Source organism: Mustelus asterias, chromosome 8 (assembly GCF_964213995.1).
Source record: "Mustelus asterias chromosome 8, sMusAst1.hap1.1, whole genome shotgun sequence".
In the NCBI taxonomy this organism is placed as follows: Eukaryota; Metazoa; Chordata; class Chondrichthyes; order Carcharhiniformes; family Triakidae; genus Mustelus; species Mustelus asterias.
Genome location: NC_135808.1, coordinates 86,422,913 through 86,448,643, shown reverse-complemented (window position 1 = coordinate 86,448,643; position 25,731 = coordinate 86,422,913). Strand labels below are relative to the sequence as shown.

The 25,731-nt window shown below is 41.8% G+C and overlaps 2 protein-coding genes across 2 annotated transcripts in view; both read left to right on the top strand.

Moving 5' to 3' along the window:
- Positions 1 to 9,428, top strand: part of dnai4 (dynein axonemal intermediate chain 4) — a 99,142-nt gene extending 89,714 nt beyond the window's left edge. Inside the window, exon 16 of the mRNA XM_078219373.1 lies at positions 8,601 to 9,428. Coding sequence (XP_078075499.1) covers positions 8,601 to 8,612 — 12 coding nt within the window. The 3' untranslated portion in view covers positions 8,613 to 9,428. The remainder of the gene's footprint in view (positions 1 to 8,600) is intronic.
- Positions 9,429 to 21,745: 12,317 nt separating this feature from the next.
- Positions 21,746 to 23,002, top strand: LOC144497918 (insulin-like peptide INSL5). The gene is made up of 2 exons (XM_078219372.1): positions 21,746 to 21,920; positions 22,812 to 23,002. Exons 1-2 carry the CDS (start codon positions 21,746 to 21,748, stop codon positions 23,000 to 23,002), a joined length of 366 nt encoding a protein of 121 aa, XP_078075498.1.
- Positions 23,003 to 25,731: the final 2,729 nt, after the last annotated feature.

Sequence of the window (25,731 nt, the reverse complement as noted above, 5' to 3'; positions counted from 1 at the left end):
GAGGATTCTTCAAGAAAGGATTTACTCCCACTTTGAAATAAGTGGACATATTAGCGAGAGGCAATATGGTTTTGTGAAAGGGAGGTCGTGTCTCACTAACTTAAAAGATTGAATTTTTTGAGGAAGTGTGTGGCTTTTGCTACCAAATAAACCTGTTGGACTTTAACCTGGTGTTGTTAAACTTCTTACTGTGTTTGCCCAAAGGAGCAGAGAGTGGGTATAGATGGGTCTTTTTCTAAATGGAGGTCGGTCACCAGTGGTGTGCCCCAGGGATCTGTTCTGGGACCCTTGCTGTTTGTCATTTTCATAAATGACCTGGATGAGGAAGCGGAGGGATGGGTTGGTAAGTTTGCCGACGACACGAAGGTTGGTGGGGTTGTGGATAGTCTGGAGGGATGTCAGAAGTTACAGAGGGACATAGATAGGATGCAAGACTGGGCGGACAAGTGGCAGATGGACTTCAACCCAGATAAATGCGTAGTGGTCCATTTTGGTAGGTCAAGTGGGATGAAGGAGTACAATATAAAGGGAAAGACTCTTAGTACTGTAGAGGATCAGAAGGACCTTGGGGTCCGGGTCCATAGGACTCTAAAATCGGCCCCACAGGTGGAGGAGGTGGTTAAGAAGGCGTATGGTGTGCTGGCCTTTATCAATCGAGGGATTGAGTTTAGGAGTCCGGGGAATATGATGCAGCTATATAAGACCCTCGTCAGACCCCACTTGGAGTACTGTGCTCAGTTCTGGTCGCCTCACTATAGGAAGGATGTGGAAAAGATTGAAAGGGTGCAGAGGAGATTTACAAGGACGTTGCCTGGATTGAGTGGCATGCCTTATGAGGATAGGCTGAGGGAGCTCGGTCTTTTCTCCTTGGAGAGACGAAGGATGAGAGGAGACCTAATAGAGGTGTATAAGATGTTGAGAGGCATAGATCGGGTGGACTCTCAGAGGCTTTTTCCCAGGGTGGAAATGTCTGCTACGAGAGGACACAGGTTTAGGGTGCTGGGGGATAGGTACAGGGGAGATGTTAGGGGTAAGTTTTTCACACAGAGGGTGGTGGGCGAGTGGAATCGGCTGCCGTCAGTGGTGGTGGAGGCGTACTCAATAGGGTCTTTTAAGAGACTCCTGGATGAGTACATGGAGCTTAATAGGATGGAGGGTTGTAGGTAGGTCTAGAAGGTAGGGATGTGTTCGGCACAACTTGTGGGCCGAAGGGCCTGTTTGTGCTGTAGTTCTTCTATGTTCTATGTTCTAAATGTGAGATAATGCATTTTGGAAGGTCTAATATAGATGGGAAATATACAGTAAATGGCAGAACCCTTAAGAGCATTGATGGGCAGAGGGATCTGGGTGTACAGGTACACAGGTCACTGAAAGTGGCAACGCAGGTGGAGAAGGTAGTCAAGAAGGCATACGGCATGCTTACCTTCATCGGCCTGGGCATTGACAAGTCATACTGCAGCTTTATAGAACTTTATAGTTGGGCTGCACTTGGAATATAGTGTTAAATTCTGGTCGCTGCACTACCAGAAGGATGTGGAGGCTGTGGAGAGGGTACAGAAAACATTTACCAGGATGTTGCCCGGTATGGAGGGCATTAGCTATGAGGAGAGGTTGGAGAAACTTGGTTTATTCTCACTGGAACGACGGAGGTTGAAGGACGACCTAATAGATGTCCACAAAATTATGAGGGGCAAGGACAGAGTGGATAGTCAGAAGCTTTTTCCCAGGGTGGAAAAGTCAATTACTAGGGGCATAGGTTTAAAATGCAAGGGGCAAGGTTTAAAGGAGATGTACGAGGCAAGTTTTTTATACAGAGGGCGGTGGGTGCCTGGAACTCGCTGCCAGGAGAGGTAGTGGAAGAAGATATGATAGTGATTTTTAAGGGGCGTCTGGACAAATACAGCAATAGGATGGGAATGGAGGGATATGGTCCCCGGAAGGGTAGGGGGTTTTAGTTCAGAGGGGCAGCATGGTCGGTGCAGGCTTGGAGGACCTAAGGGCCTGTTCCTGTGCTGCAATTTTCTTTGTTCATTGTATTTAGTTTTAATGTTATCACTGTTTGCTTCAGATGAGATTAAAGTCAGCAGTCTTGGGAAGAAACTGTATTGAATATACTATGGCAACTCTATCTTTGTGTGAATTGTTTCATCTATCCCAAACAAACACACATTCGCTCATGGAAATCCTCTTGATCAATTGAAAGATAAAGAGGGAATTTAGCAGAATTATTGACACACAGCATTGATAAAGTACAGGAGAACATACAGATTGAAATCAGCGCCAAACATTTTTCAGGGCTTCCCTGTGAGCTGCAAACCAAACAAGGTCCATACTGTGTAAGTCTCAGCACTAAAAGGCTCCCAGAGCTTTTCTGACGCCCAACAACCTGGAGCCTTTTGGAAGGAGCCTCTTACCCTGCTGCGGAAAAGTTAGATAAATTAAAACCAAAGGAGTTTCTTAAGCCCTATCCATCTCCATAATCATGCAGAATTTTAGGGCTCGCGGAATGCTTTTAAACTAATTTAGCTCTAACTCTGAAAGCATATGAACATATACACAAACATAAATTAGGAGTAGGCCACTCAGCGCCTTAAATTTGCTTCACCATTTAGTAAGATCATGGCTGAACTGATTGTAACCTCAACTCCATATGCCTGCCTACTCCGACAATGTTTCACCCCCCCCTCCCCCCCCTTATCAAGAATCTATCTACCATACTTTTGGTTGTGCCCTTAGGCCCCAACACTGATCCCTGTATCACTCCATTCGTTACATCTTGTCAAATAGAAAATTATCAATTTATTCCTTCCCTCTGTTTCCTGTTATCAAACCTACCTTTTATCCATGTCAATATATTACCCCCGTACACTTTAATAATAGTTTCTAATATTTTCCTTATGACAGATGTTAGGCTAACTGGCCTGTAGTTTCCTGTTTTTGGTTTCTCTCCTTTTTTGAACAAAGGAGTTACATTAACTATTTCCCAATCTAATGGAAAACTTTATAACTCCCTGTAGCAAGTGAATAGACATTAACCGAAGTTCATAAACTCTTAATAGTGGAGATGCAAATCTAGGCAAAGCTCAATTAAACGTTTTTGGCTTAAACTACCAAACAAAGGTATAAAGCTTTGCTGGACATACACAACCACTGTGTGGATCAGTATTCATTGAACTTATGAATTCGGCAATTCGTGCAGTGGAGTTCAATTTTAACAACACCATGTATGTCCAAATTGATGGTGTTGCCATGTGTTCCCCTGTGGGCCCAGCTCTCCCAAACATCTTTGTTGGGTTCTCTGATGGAATGGCACCTAACTCTTTCTGGATATTTGCAACATGTACCAACGACTTTTCTTTTCTTCCACCAGATTTCTGCAATTTTTTGATTGTTAGGAGTGTGAATCAACCACCTTGCCGCCAGTTTTCTTTGTGGTATTTTTAAAGAATAGGCTTGCAGACCACGAAGGTACAAACAAGCGCTTTATTGGAAAGGTGTCTACTCTACAGGCTGTTAGGACAGACTGCTTGTTTGCCTGCATGAACAGCCGATGATGACATCAGGATGTCACATGATTGGTCTCTTAAAGTGCCCTTGCTCCAACTGGAACAGCGTGAATACACAACACTAACCTCCTACCCCTTATATATTTCCAATATGTGGATGGTATGTTTGCTATATTTAAATCTGCAGCTGCATGTAATAATTTCATTACATGTCTTAATGGGCTCCATCCTGTGCTCAAATTCACCTTTCAAATGAAGCCGTTGAATTAACTCCCTTTTCTTGACATGTTAGTTGAGAAATCTGCCATGGAGTTGTCGACCACAGTCATTGAATGGCAGAACACACTCGATGGTCCAAATGGTCTACTTCTGCTCCTACGTCTTATGGTCTACCATAAGCCTACTTTCACTGGTCTATATGCATTTGGATTCTTAAAAGTTGCATACATTATAAAATTGGCATTATCGACAACCTTGTAAATAGAGCCCAAGCTACTTCTCACCATGCAAGCTTGATGCTGAAATAGGGCGCATCAAAAGCATCTTGCAGGATGGATACCCTGATCAGATCATTTTGCACCGTATAGTGTGCAAACTCATGAATGGACCTAAGGCTGTCACTTTTGGTGTTGAAAAGTGCCCAGTCTTCTTCAGAATTACCCTGGTAGGGCAAGGTATATCAAACATTGGAGCAACGGGAGAAGCTAGCAGTTTCACACTGTTACTATGCCGTACCTACATGAATGGTATTTGTCACTAACAGAATGCTGCCATCAAGCCAAGAAGGCATTCTGCCTATCAAATGAGTAATGTAGTACATGATATGCTAGGTAATATCTGACCAAGTGTGGCACCAGGAGCCCTAGTAAAATTGGAGCTAGTGGGAATTGGGGGAAAATTCTCCACTGGTTGGAGTCATACCTAGTACAAATGAAGACAGTTGTGGTTTTTGCAGGTTCATCATCTCAGTCCCAGTACATCACTGCAGGAATTCCTCAGGCCAGTGTTATGCTAGGTATGTAGGCTGTGCAAATGAAAGACTGGAGGATTGCATCAAACAGCATGTCCCAGTCACTGTTCGCAAAAAGCAAGGTACAGAACGCTGTGTGATCAACAGCGAACATCTCCACTTCTGGGCCGGAATTCTCTGGCCGTTCACGTCACAGGGATTCTCCAGTCTTGCTGCAGTGAATGAAGATTTGGCTTGCAGCGGTGGCAGGGCCCTGGCCTTATGATGAAGGGAAGGACATTGATGAAACTACTGAAGATGTTTGGGCCTTGAACACTATCCTGAGGAATTCCTGAAGTGATGTACTGGGACTGAGATGATTAACCTGCAAAAACCACAACTGTCTTCATTTGTACTAGGTATGACTCCAACCAGTGGAGAATTTTCCCCCAATTCCCACTAGCTCCAATTTTACTAGGGCTCCTGGTGCCACACTTGGTCAGATATTACCTTGATGTCAAGGAAAGTCACTTGCGCCTCATCTCATGTTTGGATTAAGACTGTAATGAGGTCAGGAGATGAGTGGACCTAGTGGAAACTCAACTGAAAGTCAATGAGGAGGTTGTTTCTGAGTAAGTGTTGCTTGATAAACAATTGATGACCCCTTTCATCATTTTGCTGATGATTGAGAGTAAAATAGGGCAATAATTGGTCAGGTTGGATTTATCCTGCTTTTAATGGACAGGATATACCAGGGCAGTTTTCCACGTTGCCAGGTAGATGCCATTGTTGTAGATGTTCTGGAACAGCTTGACTAAGGGTGCAGTTAGTTCTGGCATATAAATCTTCATTTTCATCTTCTATTGCTGGAATAGCCTTTGCAGAATCCATTGCCTTCATTAATATAATGTGGAGTGAATCACCATTAGCTGAAGACTGGCATTTGTGATGCTGTGGACATCAGGAGGAGGCGAGATGGATCATCCACACATCACTTCTGGCTGAAAGTTGTTGCAAATGCTTCAGCCTTATCTTTTGCATGTGCTGGGCTCCCCCATTATTGAGGATAGGAAATTTGTGAAGCCTCTGCCTCCATTAAAATTGTCCGCAACCACTCAAAATTGTCAGACTGCAGAGCTTATCTGTTGGCTATGGGATCAGTTGGCTCTGTCTATTGAATGCTGCTTCTGCTGTTTGGCATGCAAGTATTCCTGTGCTGTAGGTTCACCAAGTTGACACCTTATTTTTAGGTATGCCTGGTGTTTTTTCTAAAATGCCCTCCTAAACACTTCATTAAACTTGGGTTGATCCCCAGCTTGATGATAATGATAGAGTTGGAGATATGCCAGCCATGAGTTTATGGATTGTGGTTGAATACAGTTCTGCTGCTGATGATGATCTACAGAGCCTTATGGATACCCAACTTTGAGTTGTTCTGTTCAAAATCTACCCATCCTCAATCTGAAGGTGGGACTTCATCTTCACAAGTACTGTGCGGTACCGGGTCACTCCTTCCAATACCCATCATGGACAGATAGAGTAGTGAGGATGAGGTCAAGCATGTTCTTCCCTCTTGTTGGTTCCCACACATGTCACAGACCCAGTCTAGCAGCTATGTTCTTTAAGATTCATCCAGCTCAGACATTAGTGGTTCTACTGTACTCCTGGTGATGGATATTGAAGTCCCCCACCCAGAGTACACTCTATGCCCAAGCTAGTCTCTGTGCATCCTCCAAGTGGTGTTCAAATGGAGGAGTATTGATTGTTCAGCTGGGGCGGGGGGGAGGGGGGGGGGGCAGTAGGTGGATCATAGAATCTTTGCAATGCAGAAGGAGGCCATTTGGCTCATTGAACCTGCACTGACCACAAGTGCACCCAGACCCTATCCCCATAACCCCCTTATTTACCCTGTTAATCCCCCTGACACTAAGGGGAAATTTACAATGGCCAATCAATCTAACCCACACATCTTTGGACTGTGGGAGGAAACTGGAGCACCTGGAGGAAACCCACGCAGACATGGGGAGAATGTGCAAACTCCACACAGACAGTCACCCGAGACCGGAATTGAACCCGGGTCCCTGGCACTGTGAGGCAGCAGTGCTAACCACTGTGCTTCTGTGCCGCCCTGGAAATCAGCTGGTTTCCTTCCCCATGTTTGACCTGATGCCCATGAGACTGCGTGTAGTCCAGTCAATGTTGAGAACACCCAGGGCAACTTCCTGTCCCTCCCAACTGTATACCACTGTGCCACCATCTTTGATGGCAGAGGACATACCCAGGGACTGTGATTGTCGTGTCTGCTACATTGTTTGCAAGGGTCTGATTCTGTGAAAATGACTATGTCAAGCTTTTGCTTGACAATCCCAATTTTGGCACAAGCCCTGTTGAGCCGGTGTATGGTTTGCTTTATTTATGCAAAGACTTCATTTTAAGATATTTCTGTCTATGCAATTACATTTACATGCAAAGCTTAAAAAATTAACCAACTCAACTTTAACTTGACTGCATTTTAAAACTCAGAAGGCATGCTGGGTTAGCTAGAAAATTCACTGCATTTTTGAAAAGTACAATGCCAGCAAAACAGTTTTTTTTATAAGCCAAACTTTTTCATAAACAACATTTGCAAGGCTTTGCCTGTTTCTCCAAGTTAGAGACAGCATGTGCCAAATAATTTCGATAACAAGATGACGAATCACATATATTGTAGTTTCAGCTCTATGTGCAGCCTTGTTCACTTTATGATGTGGAGATGCCGGCGTTGGACTGGGGTGGGCACAGTAATAAGTCTCACAACACCAGGTTAAAGTCCAACAGGTTTATTTGGAATCACAAGCTTTTGGAGCGCTGCTCCTTCATCAGGTGAGTGAGAAACTGAGGAACACTCACCTGAGGAAGGTGCAGCACTTCGAAAGCTCATGATTCCAAATAAACCTGTTGGACATTAATCCCTGGTGTTGTGAGACTTCTTATTGTTCAGTTTAGTTCAGTCTGTTTTGGAGTTCAATGTGTGATCAGTACAGGGCTGGCAGGAAAGGCCAGTCTCTCTCTCTCTCTAGCTTTTTTCTCTTTCTGTTTGTTTTTGTAATGATTTAATTTTAAATTCTGTTCAATAAAAGAAATTCATCGTACCAGTACCGTCTTTGTCTATTCAAAGGAATGAATGGATCCTACAAGCCCCCAGATGCTCGTAAGGAAGACTTTGCAAGGTCTAGGTCAATGCCAGATGGTCTGTCCGGTATCATTCCATTTTGTAGCAAGACCATTTTGCTTGCTAGGCCATTAAAGAGTCAACCACCAATGGTTTTTTATGACTATGGTTTCAAGGTTACTATTACTGAGACTGGTTTTTAATTCCAGATTCCCACCAGCTGCTGCTGTGGGATTTGGAGCTGTGCCTCAAGAGCATTAGACTGGGATTTTGCATTATTAGTTCAGTGACTTTACCACTACACTGCACCATCGGCTCCCCTCAAAGAACATTAGTGTTTTTACAACAATTGATGATAGTTGTCATGGTCACCGTCATTGATACTGGCTTTATATTCCAGATTTATTAATTGAATTTAAATTCCACCTGCTGCCATGTTAGTATTTGAGCCGATGTGCCCATAGTATTTGCTTGGGCTTCTGGTTTACTAGTCCAGTGACATTACTGTTAAATCACTCTGAGGATGCCATCAAAGGATACTATTTGCGTCCTCCCTAATTATTGAATTCCCTACACTACACATTATGATTTTTCTCCTGTTCCATCTCCCTTTGGACAGAATCCTGCACCAAGGTGCCATGGTTGGCAATCAGGCTGCCCTTCCAACGGTTTTTTTCTTTAACCTCACAGTAGCAAATATGTTATACCTGTTTAAAGACTGCATTGTGGTTCACTGTCTTACATGTTTGCTTAAAATTTTTAATGGAATTCAGAAGAAGTGAAAAATTAACTTCCCAATCTATTCTGAAAAGGACATACCTGCAAAATTATAAGTCATTACATCAGGAGCTGTCCAATAACTTACCTAAGTGGAGGTAACTCATCGATTAAAATTTTTGAGGCCACATGCCCGCAGCAGGACCTGGTATACAGTTGGCATATAAAATTGTTACTGCTTTAAATATTCCACCTAATGATTTCTATTTACCCTCAGGTGTTATTGTAGACTGAATCACCAGGCAATTCAAGGGTGAAAGGAATTACTGCTGAGCCCAATTCAACTTTCTTCAAAATCCACGCATATGCACATTACCATCAAGTGGATCAGGAAATGGATGCCACTGGACTTTATTTTTCACTTTATAGCCCAGAATTCTTCATATCCCAACTATCGCCCTGGTTTTGATTAACTCAATGTATGTTTTTTTTCACTGAGTCTTCAAGAAATTGCAGAAAATGGATATCTGTTCAGAATTATAGCACAACACTATTATTATTATTAGTCTGAAGAAACAGAATGACATCACTTTGAGTAAATAAAATAATTTGCACCCAAAATTGCTTTTTATAGTTAGTACAGTCATATCAAATTAGTTTAGTACAATAAATCTATCAGAGGTTAAGTCAAAAAGAAATCCATTTAGACTAAAATAGACTACTAGCAGTAGATTTATTTCTCTACTGAAATATGAAGATTTTACATCAAACAGTCCCAGATTAAAAATGTTGGCATAGTTATATAACTTCAAGATAAAATTTTAAATTAAGTATTAATATCTGGCATTTTAAATATGTTAAATGAATAGATCTCACACAAAATAAGTTATTAAAGTAAAATTTGCTAATTTTTTGTCGAAGAAGTGAAAGTTGTTTAATCAGTTCTGCATTCATTATCTGATATAAACCAGAAGTATCACTTCCAGGGCTTCTGTAAATAAATCATATATGCAGCACAAAACTCCATTTTTGATGTCAGAGTATGTATTGATCAAATGATGTGTGAAAATGTGAAGGTCTGTTGGGGTCAAATTAAATCATTTTTTTAATGCAAAAATATTCAGTGACGTTTTTCTTTTTTGTGATTCTGTCCTCTTTCTGCCCCCCCTCTCCCGAAGATGCTAATTCTTTCTTAGGAATGTTTCATCAATTGGTACCTCCCTCTTATACAATGGGTAATACCAGATTTTTGATCAGTGGGCACATCAGTCAATTCCACTTCTGACAAAAAGCAATAAATAGGCACAACAGGATTTTCAGACATGAACCATGGGCTTGAAAACTGTACTTGATAACTTTTAAAAATTCAATAATGGAGTATGAGCGTCACTGGCAAGGCTAATACATTGTATATATTGCTGAAGCTTTGCGCTGGTGAAGAGGGGAGTGAGTCAGAGGTATACATTTCAGAAAAAGGCCCTTCGGCACATCAAAGACAAACCACCCAACTATTCTAATCCCATTTTCCAGCACTTGATCCATAGCCTTGTATGCCTTGACATCACAAGAGCACATCTAAATACTTCTTAAATATTATGAAGGTCTCTGCCTCCACCACCCTTTCAAGAAGTGAGTTCCAGACTCACAATACCCTTTGGGTGAAAAGGTTTTCCTCATATCCCCTCTAAACCTCCTACCCCTTACCTTAAATCTATGCCCCCTAGTCATTGATCCCTCCACCAAGGGGAAATGTTTCTCCCTGTCTTTCTGTGCCCCTCATAATTTTGTATTTTTCAATCCTGTCCCCCCTCAGTTTCCTCTGCTCCAAGGAAAACAACCCCAGTCTATCCGATCTCTCTTCATAACTAAAACTCTCCAGGCCAGGCAACATCCTGGTAAATCTTCTTTGCACCCTTTCCAATGCTGTTACATCCCTCCTATAATGTGGATTCCAGAACTGCAGCCAATACATTGGCTGTGGCCTTAACAACATTTTATATAATTCTATGATGTGGAGATGTCAGCATTGGATTGGGGTGGGCACAATAAGCAGTGTCACAACACAAGTCCAACAGGTTTATTTAGTATCACAAGCTGCTCCTTCATCAGGTGAGTGGAGAATTGGGTTCACAAGCAGGGCATATATAGACACAGACCCAATTGCAAGATAATGGTTGGAATGTGAGTCTTTACAGGTAATCACATCTTTACAGGTACAGACAATGCAAGTGGAGAGAGAGATATGCACAGGTTAGTGGTCTGAATTGTCTCAGGCCAGGACAGTTAGTGAGATTTTGCAAGCCCAGGCCAAATGGTGGGGGTTACACGTAGTGTGACATGAACCCAAGATCCCGGTTGAGGCCGTCCTCGTGTGCAGAACTTGGCTATCTGCTCGCCGATTCTACGTTGTCATGAGTCTTGAAGGCCACCTTGGAGAACGCTTACCTGAAGATTGGAGGCTGAATGCCCATCACTGCTGAAGTGTTCCCCGACAGGAAGGGAAGGGAATACTCCTGCCTACTGATGGTTGAGCGGTGTCCATTCATCCAGGTTATCGTAGTGTCTGCATGGTTTCGCCAATGTACCATGCCTTGGGACATCCTTTCCTGCAGTGTATCAGGTAGACAACGTTGGCTGACTCACATGAGTATGTACTGTGTACTTGTGCACTCATTCAGGCAAGTGCTGGAAATTCTATCACACTCCTGACTTGTGCCTTCTAGAGGGTGAACAGGCTTGGGAGGTTCGGTGGTGAGTTACTTGCTGCAGAATTCCCAGCCTCTGTAGCCTTTTATATGGCTGATCTAACAAAGCATCTGGTCATCCAATATGCTGATAGTGGAGGAATCAGTGATGGCAATGTCATTGAACATTAAGGGAAGATGGTTAGAATCTTTCTTGTTGGACACAATGCTATCCTTGCACTTGTGTGGCCCAAATGTTACTTGTCATTTATCAGCCCAAGCCTGAATGTTGCCTTGGTCTTGCTACAAGTGGGCATGCACTGCTTTGGGATCTAAGGAGTTGTAAATTATAGTACACACTGTGCAATTATCAGCAAACATCCCCACTTCTGATCTTACGGTGGATGGAAGGTCATTGAAACAGCTGAAGGTGGGTGATCCTGAGGAACCCTTGCAAAGATGTCCTGGAGCTATGATTGGCCTCCAACAGCAAAACCATCTTACTTTGTGCTATAGGTATGACTCCCCCAACCAATGGAAAGTTTTCCCCATAATTCCCCTTGACTTCAATTTTGCAAGGGCTTACTTGATACTTCACTCGGTCAAATTTGCCTTGATGGCAAGGACAGCTGCTTGCACCTCACATCTGGAATTCAGTTCTTTGGACCAAGGCTGTATACTTTTCACAATACATTTCACTGTATACTAATACATGTGACAATAATAAATCAAATCAAATCAAATGTAATGGGTTCTGGAACCAAGCTCTGGTGGAACTAGGCTGTGAAGCATTTTACCAACTGTGACAATCTAGAAACAAAACAGCAAAACAGCTCATCACTGTGCTTATCCTGCCATTTCTGATCTTTCATTGCTACTGTCTCTACCTTCTTGTTGCACCTCACTATTTGCTGTTTATTACAGAAGTGTAATCGGAGACAGCTCTGGGCATACATGGCTTCAGAACATCTCTGATTAGTCAGGGCCCTTAGTCCTGACTTAGTCCTAAATACTACTGCCCCAAGCTATTATTACTGGTACAAGTACAGTCGATACTAGCATTCATTATACCTGATAGGAAACTTTATCAAGTTTAAGTTTCTCTATTAATAATGCCTTGTGCAACCATTCAGACCGCCATCATTAACAAATAAAACACACAGAAATCTATTACAAGTGGTTCATAATGTACATGTACCATCCTAGGAGAACATGTATTCTCTGAAGATACATCTCCAATTCACAATTTATAACCATAGCTTGTTCAAGCGACAGAAAATACCTGCTGCTTACATTGGTGCAGCTGCTAGCTAAGAAAATCAATGAAACAACCTGGTCTAGGATGAAATAATCCCTTTTAGTCTTTTGAACTGGAGCTACCAGCTAAGAACATAAAGGATAGAAGCTGGAGTAGGCTATGCAATTATTTGAAACTGCTCTACTGTAGCTAATCTTTGACCATCAAAGACAAAGCTGGCTCTGATCAACATCCCATCATAACCTGGTGTTGTGAGACTTCTTACTGAACATCCCACCAGCCACCTTAAACCTTCAATAATTAAAACAAAATGCTGGAAAACTTTAGCAGGTCAGGCAGGCAACATTTGTGCAGGGAAATAGAGTAAATGGGAGGGATTTTATGGCCTCGCTCATCCCGGAACTGTAAAATCCCACTCAAGGTCAACGGACCTTCCCATTGTCTGCCCCTCGCCTGCTTCAATTCCCATGGAAGACAAGACGATAGAATTTCAGCCAATGTTTCAGGTTGAGTGACCTGAGTTATTTTTATTTCAGATTTCCAGCATTTGCAGTATTTTGCTTTTGATCTCACCCTCCTCGCCACCAACCTAAGTTTCAGGAGTGAATACAATCTACAAGGCACACTGTAACAATTCAGCAAACGTTCTTCGATAGCACTTTCCAAGTCTTCGACCTCTGTCATTTAGAATGACAAGATAAGCAGATGCATGGGAACACCAGCATCTACACAATCCCCTCCAAGCCACCCACTATCATCACTTGTTCCTTCACTGTCATTGGGTCAAATATCTGATACTTCACTTTCCTGGATGAGTGCAACTCTAGCAACATTCAGGAAGCTTGACATCATCCAGAACAAAACGGCCTGCTTGATTTGCACCTCATCCACTGCCTTAAACATTTACTTACTCCACAACTGACACACAGTGGCAACAGTGTATACCATTTACAAGATGCACTTCTGCAACTCGCCAAGGCTCCTTCAACTCTACCTTCCAAATCCGTGATATCTACCACCAAAAATAGAACCAAGGGAAGAACAAGGGTAACAGGTGCATGAGACACCATCATGTGCAAGTTCCCCTCCAATTCACACATCATGCTGACTATATCTTCATTCCTTCACTATTACTGGGTTAAAATTCTGGTACTCCTCCCAAACAGTATTTTGGATGTACTCACACTACATGGACTGCAGTGGTTCAAGGCAGTGGTGCACCACCACCGTCTCAAGGGCAATTAGGTATGGGTAATAAATGCTGTCTCTAGCCTGGCCCACGTCCATTGAAAGAATAAACAAAAACACTTCCTCCCCAACAACTGTGGGTATACATACATACATTACATGAACTGCAACAATTCAAGAAGACAGCTCACAACTACCTTCTTGGGGGCAAGTATGTATTGGTAATAATAATTCTGGTCTTGCCAGCAAAACTTATAATACATGGATGAATAAAAATAAAAGACCCAGCACTATATATCAACAATGTCTGTTGCACTGGAAATTGATCTGCTGATTTTTGGATGCAGGGGTTAAGATTCATGAACTGCTCAGCTAGCCTCTACTTCTTAAAGATGGTCGATCCCTTTTTAAGGAAAGCTGTACAGGATTATAAAAGTCTGCTCTTGAACAATACAGCAGCAAATTCACAAAAGGAATGTGGTCAGGGAAAGGGTTCATAGCTGTATCACTGGTGGCATTGATGACCAAGGTGCACCTTGGAGAGGGCATGCTTCGCAGGGATCCCTAAAGGCAGATCCTCCAAAGGCAATGGGAGAAAGTGGTAGGGGAGCTCCTGTGCATTCCTTTGAGGTTGTGTAACATTGGGATATGCCTGTGATGAGCCACTGGACACATGTGAATAGCTGCCAAACCAGAGGGAAAAGATTCAAAAACAAGAATGAGATATTCATCTCCAATTCTGTCTCGGTGTTTTCTCTCATAGTGTGACTCTCCTTCACAAAAGGTGATATCGTGTAACCATGAAAGAGACAGGAAAATTAATAATAATAAAAAGATATGGTGGGGGGGGTGGTGTGCTGGTGTGGGGGGGGGGGGGGGGTGTGCTGGTGTGGGGGGGGGGGGGGGCGGAATTTTCCAGCATCTGAGGAATTGTGAATGGTGCTGAACATTGTGCAGTCATCAGCAAACATCCCCATTTTTAATCGTATAATGGAAGGAAGGTCACTGATGAAGCAGCTGAAGATGGTTGGGCCTAGAACACTACTCTGAGGAACTCCTACAGCATTGTCCTGGGGCTGAGATAATTGGCCTCCAACAACCACTATCATCTTCCTTTCGCTAGGCATGACTCCAACCAGTGGAGATTTTCCCAATTCCCACTGACTTCAATTTTGCTTGGACTCCGTGTCACTCAGTCAAATGATGCCTTTATGTCCAAGGCAGTCACTCTCACCTCATCTCCTGAGGTCAGCTCTTTTATTCATGTTTGGGCCAATTGCTGTAATGAGGTCAAGAGCCAAGTGACCCTGGTGGAACTCAAACTGAAAACCTGTGAGCAAAGCATTGCTCTATAAATATGGCTTGATAGCACTATCAGTAACACTGACGTGAGGTACAACACGGACACCGGATGACCTAATTTTTACAGAGGGAGGCTGAACAGAAATGAGCTGGAATAGTCAAATCTAGAGGTAGCAAAGGCAAGGATGAGGGTTTCAGCAGCAGATGAGCTGTGGCAAAGAGGTGAAATCAGTTGATGTCACAAGAGTTGAAGTGATGATCTTAGTGATGGTACAATTTCTTTCTAAATTGGAGAAATTATTTACAGTTTATTTGCATCAACTTAAACAAACAGAAGTTAGATAAATGCAGCATATCACAAATGCTGTAAGAAGTCTCACAACACCAGGCTAAAGCTCAACAGGTTTATTTGGTAGCACGAGCTTTCCAGGTACAGATAGTGCACATTGTCTGTACCTGTAAAGACTTGATTACCTGTTAAGACTTGCATTCCAACCATTATCTTGAGTCTGTGTCTATATATGCCCTGTTTGTGAGCCCAACTCTCCACTCACCTGATGAAGGAGCAGCTGTTGGACTTTAACCTGGTGTTGTGAGACTTCTTACTGTGCCCATCCCAGTCCAACGCCGGCATCTCCATATCATTATTACAAATGCAACCTTTACCTTATGCAACAGTTCAATAATTACACCTTTCAGCAAGAACACAAAGATTGTGCACAATGTTTCCTTGTCATTTGGGGAATTTTAGACTCTGCTGAGACATTTAAACAATATAGTAAAATAAAAACAGCAGTATTATAGCTTTAAAATGACTGGACTACATAGCAACATAAAACAGTAAATGGATAATGACAGGCCCAATGATTTTATTGTTGATTTTTACAGACTATGATCTGCTCTTTCACTTTGTCTTTAGTTTCTCCAGTTTTTCTGTGCCAGTGTGTTATCGGTATGCACAACATTTTACTGTTTGTCAATAGATTAAAGTGTCATTTTTCCAATGTCAGAAACCAACTTGAAAGATGGCCAATTTTTCTACAACTGGGTAGGTGCTTTATAAGATAATCAATGTTGACTTACAGCTTATTACATTTTGAATTTTTGGTACCATAAATTGCAAAATTTATTTTGGGGTCACCTCAAGTTTTTATGTGAAGCAAATGTACAATTTACTCTAGCTTTTAAATTGATTACTAAGAGCCGCATGATGGTTTAGATGGTTATATTTTCCATAATGTAAAATATAGGCCAGCAAGGTCCCAGGTTTGATCTCCAGTCTGTTTTGAATTAGTGATAGAATATTATGATTGGCTTTATAGACCTTCAGCAAAGGGAGAGAGAGAGAAAATGTCACTCAGCCATTCCACCATTGTGATGACTGCAATGTCCTTGTTGGAAGTCCAAAGCTTATACCTCCAAGTTCCCACAAGAGCAGAAGACAAATACACTTTGGGATTTGTGGACTCAGCTTTAACTCTGTGTAAATGACTGGGTTTTGACTGAGGTAAAATCTCACCAGACGATTCAGTTAGAATCGTTCTCTTCCAGTAGAAAGGGATAATTTTGAATGTAAAAAGGTCCAGTGTGATTTAATAAGCTGTTTTTGAGAAATTAAAATGTGATCTAAATTAAAGAATGAACAAACAAAATGTGCTAATGTCTGAAATCAAATGAAAATATTTGATTTCTGTTTTGGAAATATTTTATTGGGCTGTGAAGTTTCTCCAGGACTCCTGGGTAAAATAGAATGGTAAGTAATGGGAAAACATTTAGCAGATAGAGACAGAAAATACACTGAATTTGAATTGGAATAACCAACGTTGAATGTAATTCAAATGGATACATTAATCTGGTGTTAAAGTATATTTTATTGAAAGGTAAGCATAGATGAGATTAGTAAATTAATAGATTCTTTTTGGAGATATTTGTGCCCTAGTCTAGGAACCTTTTTTTAAGAGAACTGAATTTGATAGTCTGGCCACTACCCGAAGCATTGGGACTATGCAGGGAGAGATGAGAAAAGTCTTCAAGACCTTTTGATAAGAGTCAAGAATGTATGACCAGGTATTGGGACACCGCGTGCATGCAGATGTGTTACGTGTGAAGTAACTAACAGAATATGCAAGAAATCAGTTCAAAAATGGGCTGGTTCAAAGGTCAGGAGATAGTTAGTAAAATGCACTGAAGAACAGATCTCAGTCTTGTGCAACTACTTGAAAAACAACATGAAATGTGGCCAGTAGTGTGAGACAACATCCTTAAACTGTCAAGCAAAGACACATACTCCATACAGAAACTGACTTTAAAACATTCAGGATAGAATTAAACATGCTATTTATCAAATGAGTAGAATTAAAGTATAAGCAATAAAATTTGGATTGGAATCGTTAAGGATCTGGGAGTAATGATCCTTAGTGAGAAATATCTGCAAATTGGATACAGGTTTTTTAAAAAGAGAGAGCAATATTTAAAAAGTTCTATACAGATTGGGCGGCATGGTGGCACAGTGGTTAGCACTCTGCCTCACAGCGCCAGGCACCCGGGTTCAATTCCCGGCTTGGGTTACTGTCGGTGTGGAGTTTGCACATTCTCCCCGTGTTTGTGTGGGTTTCCCCCGAGTGCTCCGGTTTCTTCCCACAGTCCAAAGATGTGCGGGTTAGGTGGATTGGCCATGCTAAATTGCCCCTTAGTGTCAGGGGGACGAGCTAGGGTAAATGCATGGATTTATGGGGATAGGGCCTGGGTGGGATTGTGGTTGGTGCAGACACGATGGGCCAAATGGTCTCCTTCTGCACTGTAGGATTCTATAATTCTATGATTCTATTACCTCATTCAAATGGCTATAAAATCAAATCCTCACAGAACTGCAGGAATTTCTCCTTATCAGGCAATGACAGAAAGACTCACGAGAACACCAGGCCATTTGACACTGACACTGACAGCAACAGGTCCTACAACATAGGAACCATTCAGTTCAAATTGGCTGGAACGAACAGCCCCAGTAAATGAGCATGTGGCAAAAAAATTGCAAAAATACAATTGAAAGGACTGAGGCTTCACTAATGCATGAAGTTAGGATGCAACAAGAGATTAGAAAAAGTGAATAAAAGTTAGATGGAAAAGCACTGATGGCAGAAAGTTGTTAAAGTAAGTGAACATCCTTGGTTTAGAAATATTTCAACTATTTTCCTGTTAGTGCAATTGATAACCACAATTGTCATTATTTTCACCCTTTGCTGCTTGAGGGTCCTCACTAGACTCCAAAGACTGATTTGAATTGGAGGCAAATTATCATGCCTCAAAAATGTACAGAAAAAGAGATCAAATAAGTAGCAAGGGATCAATGTTTTGGCAATATGTCTCACCCTGAACCCCAGGAGATGTAAATAAGCCTAGATTGTAGTGTAATTCAGCCATTTTTAGATTAATCTCATTATATATATATTGCAATAAGCTAACAAAGTCAAATGCATTTTGTGCTAAGAAGCTATTTTGTGTTCTGTACTTTATAATCACTCACATGTGATTATAATTAAAAATTATTATACAATTAGGAACCAGCCAAAAACAGATGACTGACCAAATAGTCAATCAAGTTACAATTGAAGGAATAGTAATTAATCAAGTAATTAAGTTAAAGTTGGACTTAAAACCTTGTAAGTTTAAATGCTATTTTGATATGTCTGCTCGGACATGTTGTGTTAAGCTTAGCAAAAGTCATGATCAAATTGGCAAAGTCAAATAACAAGACACTGGTTAAGAAACATTGTCCATTCAAACACCAACTAAAAAAAAATCAACATTTAAATTAACCAATTGTGAATTTACACAGATATGGGGTGGAATTTTCCCGTCCCGCCTGCCACGGGAATCTCAATGGGCAGGGACTGACCATGCAAAGGTCTGTTGACCTTGGGCGGGAATTTCTGGCCATGGAGTGAGCGCGGCCAGAAAATCCCACCCATGGTCTGAGGTGAGGTATTGATAATTTAGGGATTAAAAGTAAAGGCTTTGAATGACATTTTTCCCAACTGGCCATGGCTATTGTCTTCCTTTATGGTTCTGTCTTATTCAAACCGAACAATTTATTGGGTTAATCTGAAGTCAAGTAATTACATAATTAAGGATTGAGTTAAATTAAAATAATCTTTTTCGGGAAAGGCGTACATCATTTCACATCTGGATTTCAGCCACTTTGTCCTTGTTTGGACTCAGGTTGTAATAAGGTCTGGAGTCTGAGAATTCCTGACAGAAATCAAACCGAGCATTGGTGAACAGATGATTGGTGAGTAAATACTGCTTGATAACACTGCCGCAGACAATGTCCATCACTTTGCTGATCATTATGTATAGACAGATGGAATGGGAATTGACAGGATTGGATTTGTCCTGCTTTTGGCTGACAGGGGTCATACCTGGAAAAGCTTCCACATTGTTGTCTGGATGCCAATGTTGTAGCAGAACTGGAACAGTTTGGCTAGCAGAGCTACTAGTTATGGAGCAAACATCTTCAATACTACCATATAAATACAACACTGTCAGTGCTGCACATCTGAAATAAAAAGAGAAAATGATGGCAAAACTCAGCCGGTCTGGCAGCATCTGTGGAAAGAGAAACAGAGTTAACAGGTGGAATTTTCCCATCCTGCCTGCTGCAGAAATCAAAGCAGGTGGGATAGAAAATTTGGTGGACCACATAGAGGTCCATTGATCTCAGGTGAGAATTTCTGGTCTTTGGGGCGCATGTGGCTGGAAAATCCCTCCCAACATTTCAAGTCCATATGACTCTTGTTCAATGTTCTGAAATGTTAACTTTGTTTCTGTCTCCTGCTAACTTTTTCTGTTTTTATTTATCTTCCAGTCTACAGCTAGGATATTATCAAGGTCAATAGCTTTTGCTATATCAACTGTTCTCAACTGTGTCTTAATATCGTGTCAAATGAATTGAAGTTTATTAATTAGTCACAAGTAAGGCTTACATTAACACAGCAATGAAGTTACTGTGAAATTCCCCTAGTCGCCCCACTCCGGCGCCTGTTCGGGTCAATGCACCTAACCAGCACGTCTTTCAGACTATGGGAGGAAACCAGAGCACCGGGAGGCAATCCATGCAGACATGGGGAGTATGTGCAAACTCCACACAGACAGTGACCCAAGCCGGGAATCGAACCTGGGTCCCTGGCACTGTGAGGCAGCAGTGCTAACCACCGTTTTTTGATGGTGAGAATCTGAGGAAGAAGCTGAGATGGATCATCCACTCAGCATCTCTGGCTGTTGCTTATTATAAACAAATTCATTTTGACCTGATAGAAGTCTACAGAATTATGAGGGGCATGGACAGAGTGGATAGTCAGAAGCTTTTTCCCAGGGTGGAAGAGTCAATTACTAGAGGGCATAGTTTTAAAGTGCGAGGGGCAAGATTTAAAGGAAATATACGAGGCAAGTGTTTTATTCACATCATTGAGGACGTGGCTGCTCAGTGAGTCTCCTCCTGTTGGTTAAGTATCCCCTTCACAACTGGATGTGGCAGGCCTGTAGAGCTTTGGTTTAAACTATTTGTTGCAGATTGCTTAGCTCTGTGCATAGCATGCTGCTTCTGCTATTTAGTGTGTACCCTGTGTCATAGCTTCACATGGTGCTACCTCATTTATAATCATTCATGGTGCTGCTTCTGGAATGTGCTCCTAAACTCTTGATTCAACTAGCCTTGGTGCCCTCACTTGGTAAGGGTAGTGTGAGGAACATCCTTTGACAGCACTTTTCAAACCCATGACATCTACCACCTAGAAAATCAAAGGAAGAAGCACATGGGAGCACCATCACCCACAAGCTCTGTTCCAGATCACACACCATCCTGCCTTGAAAATGTACCTTTGTTGTCACTGAATTAACATTGTGGCTATAGGTTCCAGCAGTAGTGCCTGGGAGATTCATTTGGGACGGCACGGTGGCACAATGGCTAGCACTGCTGCCTCACAGTGCCAGGGACCCAGGTTCAATTCCCAGCTTGGGTCACTGTCTGTGTGGAGTTTGCACATTCTCCCCGTGTCTGCATGGGTTTCCTCCAGGTGCTCCAGTTTCCTCCCACAGTCCAAAGGTTAGGTGAATTAGCCATGCTAAATTCTCCCTCTGTGTACCCGAACAGACGCCGGAGTGTGGTAACTAAGGGATTTTCACAGTAACTACATTGCAGTGTGAATGTAAGCCTACTTGTGACACTAATAAATAAACTTTTACTTTACTTTTCTTCATTCTTGTGAAACTCCAGAGCAATCTGGAATCGTTGGGAATCTAATTCGTTTACATGACAGTAGATTATTACCAATGGAGTTGAATGGTTTAAGGTGCTGTTCAGAATAATGCTAAGAGCATTATTCAATTCCATTATTCAATTCAAGACAGAGGTCATTCTCAGGGCCTGCCGTCTAGTCTTGCTCCTTGAAGCAACCCTTGAACAAAACAAGGATGCTACATGGAAGGAGATTACTTTGAAAGTAATCCATTTACTGTGAGGCACTTTGACAATGCCTCAGGTTAAAATAAAGCACTTTGTAAATGCAAGATCTTTGTCTCATTCATGTATTTACCTTTCACTACATTTACTGTAATATCCTCGTTAGCCTTCCTCAGACCCTCATCTCTCACTCATATCTCAGTGTTTTTCATGCTGCACTATTTGTCACTCGTCATTTAACAATCTTTATATGTTTGTCATGCCATCTGTGTGTCTCTTAAGTATTTTTTATATCATGTCTTCGTTACTTTATCTTAACACAAATGATGCTGGCGCCTGGGGAAGTGTTTCACCTCGTGAACGGCGGATTAATGAGCCGTGATAACTGACTGGAACCGAGGACTCGGGGGTGGTGTGTCTGACCAAGCCGCTATAAAATAAAGCTCTGCAGCCTGGTACCGGAGCTCCAAGTGAAGGTTTTGCTCCACGCAGCACAGAGTGGCTGATACAGTGAGTGACTAACCAGGGAGAAGATGCGCTCTGTGCCAGTGGCGGCGTTGTTCACCCTGCTTTTGTTCCTCGCTCTATCTGGGCTCAGAGCAGAGCGGGCGGTCAGGCTGTGTGGCCAAGAGTTTCACAGGGCGCTCCTCCACCAATGCGGCGCCTCTCGCTGGAGAAGAGAACCCGCTTCAGAGGCAGCCCCCAGAGGTGAGTGAGAGCTAAAAATAAAACCAGCCGAAGGGACACAGTGGGCTATTTCCCACTTTTAAAAAGCCTAGCATAATAGATACTTTAATAGTATCTGCATTAAGTAATATCTGAGCAGGGTTGGCATTTACAGGGTTGGCATTTGCATGAGGCAGCACAGTGGCAGCACGGTGGCACAGTGGTTAGCACTGATGCCTCACGGTGCCAGAGATCTGGGTTCGATTCCTGGCTTGGGTCACTGTCTGTGCGGAGTCTGCATGTTCTCCCCGTGTCTGCGTGGGTTTCCTCCGGGTGCTCCGATTTCCTCCCACAGTCTGAAAGACGTGCTGATTAGGTGCATTGGCCATGCTAAATTCTTCCTCAGTGTACCCGAACAGCCTCCGGAGTGTGGCAACTAGGGGATTTTCACAGTAACTTCATTACAGTGTTAATATCAGCCTACTTGTGACACTAATAAATAAACTAAACTACTGGCTACAGTTTGAAATGAACTGTTGCCGACACATTCAGTTACTGTTTCATTGCATGTTTTCATCAGAATGTACCCTCCACGCCTGGAATATAGTGACAATTAGATGGACAAATTATGTACTGCGCTACATTGTTTAAAGATCAGAACAAGATTTTGTGCTGGAACAATTGATTAGCAACTAAATGAACCAAAGGGCCACAGAAAACTCAACATGTACCTTTCAGATAGCTTTCCGTTTAGAATATATATTCAGAACAAAGATAAATGATCATTTCTGGCGTTTTGAATTTGATGTTTGGATGGACCTACCGTTATTCATGCAAGCAAAAATGTCTTTTGTCTCCAAATCTCTTTTAATATTCTTTTCTGCCGTGAAGCACCAGCAAGGAATTGGGAGTCTTCGTCAATGGAAAACTCAGATTTCAACAGATTTCCCGGAGACTCCAACCCGAGATGGGGATGGTCCAGCGAGGATTTCACTGACCATTCAGACTTGCTGGGAGGCGACCAAAATCCGTACCGCCCAAAGTTTAAACGGAATCTGAACAAAATTGCTGACCTTTGCTGCAAGAACGGTTGCAGCAAAAAGCACCTGAATTCCATCTGCTGAATCACAGAAGAAGAGCATAAAGTCAATGTCACACTCTCATCCCCGGAGGATTAAGTGCAATCAATAAATCTTGCTGCCAGCTTCTGCAAATGGCAAAATGCCAAAATATAATCCCTATTCATTGTAAGTGGTGAAAATGTGTTGTACATGTGTTAAACATTGACTGTAACTGAATAAAGTTATTGATCAACTTGATGGAGATGTCAGTGACATGATTTAAATTTTATCATATTTTAACTTTAAATTGGAATTTTTGATTACATATCAATTTTATTGAAATATAGAAATCGCTCTTTTGAACTCTCAAATAATTTAAGTTTTTCCCACCATCATGAAATTAGGACCAATAACTAACTCATGGCTCAAGTGAGTTATAAACAGCACAAAGCTGTGACAGGTAGCTAGGATAGGAGTAAATAGCACCATTGGATGAAGTTGTTGAAGGATGGAGGTTGGTTAGAGGAGCCCTGGGTTAGATTCCTCTGTTTTATCTGGGTGCTGATCAGGGTTCAAGTGCACTACCCTGCTTACCCTCCCTTCTTTTTGAATCATAGTTAAATCAATGGTAAAACAACCAATAAGCACTCCTTTAAGCAAATGTACGTAATAGGAGCAGAAGTAGGCTTCTCGAGCCTGCTCTGCCATTTGATAAGATCATGGTTGATCTGTTTGTGTTTTAAGTTCTACATTTCCTGGTAATTCTACTACCCCTGGTAATCTTTGATTCCCTTGCCTAATAAGAATCTATCTACTTCCACCTTAAAAATATTCAATGACCCCGCTCCTCCGCTACCTTCTGAGGTGAAGACTTCAAAATCACACAACCCTCTGAGAGAAAAAAATCTCCTCATCTCTGTCCTAAAAGGGCAACACCCTAATTTGAAAACAGTGCCCCCTAGTTCCGTACTCACCCACAAGAGGAAACATCCTTTCCGCATTCACATTGTCAAGACCATTCAAAATCTCATATACTTCAGTCAAGTCACCCCTCTTCTAAACTCCAGTCGAAACAAGTTCAGTCTATCTGACCTTTCCTCATAAAATAACCCATTCATTCCAGGTAGCAATTCTAGTAAACCTCCTCTGAACCACCTCCAATGTATTAACATTCTTTCTTAAATAAGGAGACCAAACTGCACAAAGTATTCAAGATATGTGCCTGAATTTTACCGCCTTGCCCACCCTGGGCTCGGAAGATCCCACCTGTGGCCAACGGAGAATGTCGTTCTGGAAATCGGGGCGGGCATGTCAGTAAAATTCCAGTAATGGTCTCACCAATATCCTTTATAAATGATGCATACATCTTCTATGTTCAATTTTTCTTGTTAATAAAATATAGCATTCCATTAGTGTACTTAATTACTTGCTGTACCTGCATACTAGCTTTTTTTTGACTCATGCATTTGAACATCTAGATCCCCCTGCACCTTGGAGTTCTGCAGCCATTCTCCAGTTAAGTAATACTCTACTATTTTATTCTTTCTGCCGAGGTGAATGACTTCACATTTTCCCATGTTATATTGTATTTGTCAGATTTTTGCCCACTCATTCAACCTATTTATATCCGTCTGCAGCCTCCTTATGTCATCTTCATAACATACTTTCTTACCTATCTTTATGTCATCTGCAAATTTAGCTACCATGCCTGCAACTCCTCTCATATAAGTAATTGAAATAAATTGTTAAACATTGATGTCAGCCAGCCAAACTTCTAGCCATGCTAGTATGTTACCCCCTACATCATGAGCTTTTATTTACCCTGTAACCTTGATGTGGCACCTTATCAAATACCTTCTAGAAATCTAAGCGCAGCACATCTACAGACTCCCCTTGAAGGAGTTACAATGCATGTTACTCCTTCAAAGCTCTCCATTGAATTGGTTACACAATTTCCTTTCCACAATACCATGCCGACTCTTCCTAATTACCTTGAGATTTTCTAAGTGTCCAGCTATAACCTCCTTAATGATTGATTCCAACACTTTCCCCACAACGGACATCAACCTAACTGGACTATACTTTCTTGGTTCTGTCCCCTCCCATCTTAAATAGAGAGGTTATATTTGCTATGTTCCATATTCTACTGAATTTTGAACAATTAGCAGCAACGGATCTACTATTTCATTAGCCATTTGTTTTAAGACCTGAGGAGACTTGTCAACCCACAGCTCCATCTGCTTACACAGTACAGCTTTTGTATGATTGTAATTTCACCAAGTTGCCCTCCCTTCCACCTTTTTATTTGCAGCTATTACTGGAATGTCCTTTACATCCTCCATAGTGAAGACAGAAGCAAAATATTTTCCATCATTTCCTTATTGTCTCTCCATTGTCACTCTCCAGATAACCAACACTCACTTATTTACTTTTTTCATTTTTAAATACCTGTCAAAACTCTTGCTATCTGTTTTTACACTTCTAGCTAGATTCCTCTCACATTCTAATTTCTTTCTCACGATTAACCTTTTAGTCATTCTCTGTTCTTTCTATTTCGACCAATCATCTGACCTGCCATTCACCTTTGCACAGTTGTATGCTTTTCCCTTAAGTTTGATGCTTTCCTTAACTTCTTTGGTTAACTATGGAGTGTGGGTCATTCTCTGAGAATTTTTCTTTAGAGTTGGAATATACTTATTCTGAGTATTCTGAAATATACCCCTAAATGTCTGCCACTACTTCTCTATTGATGTATTTCCAATCCAATATCCCAATTCACTTCAGCTCAGCTT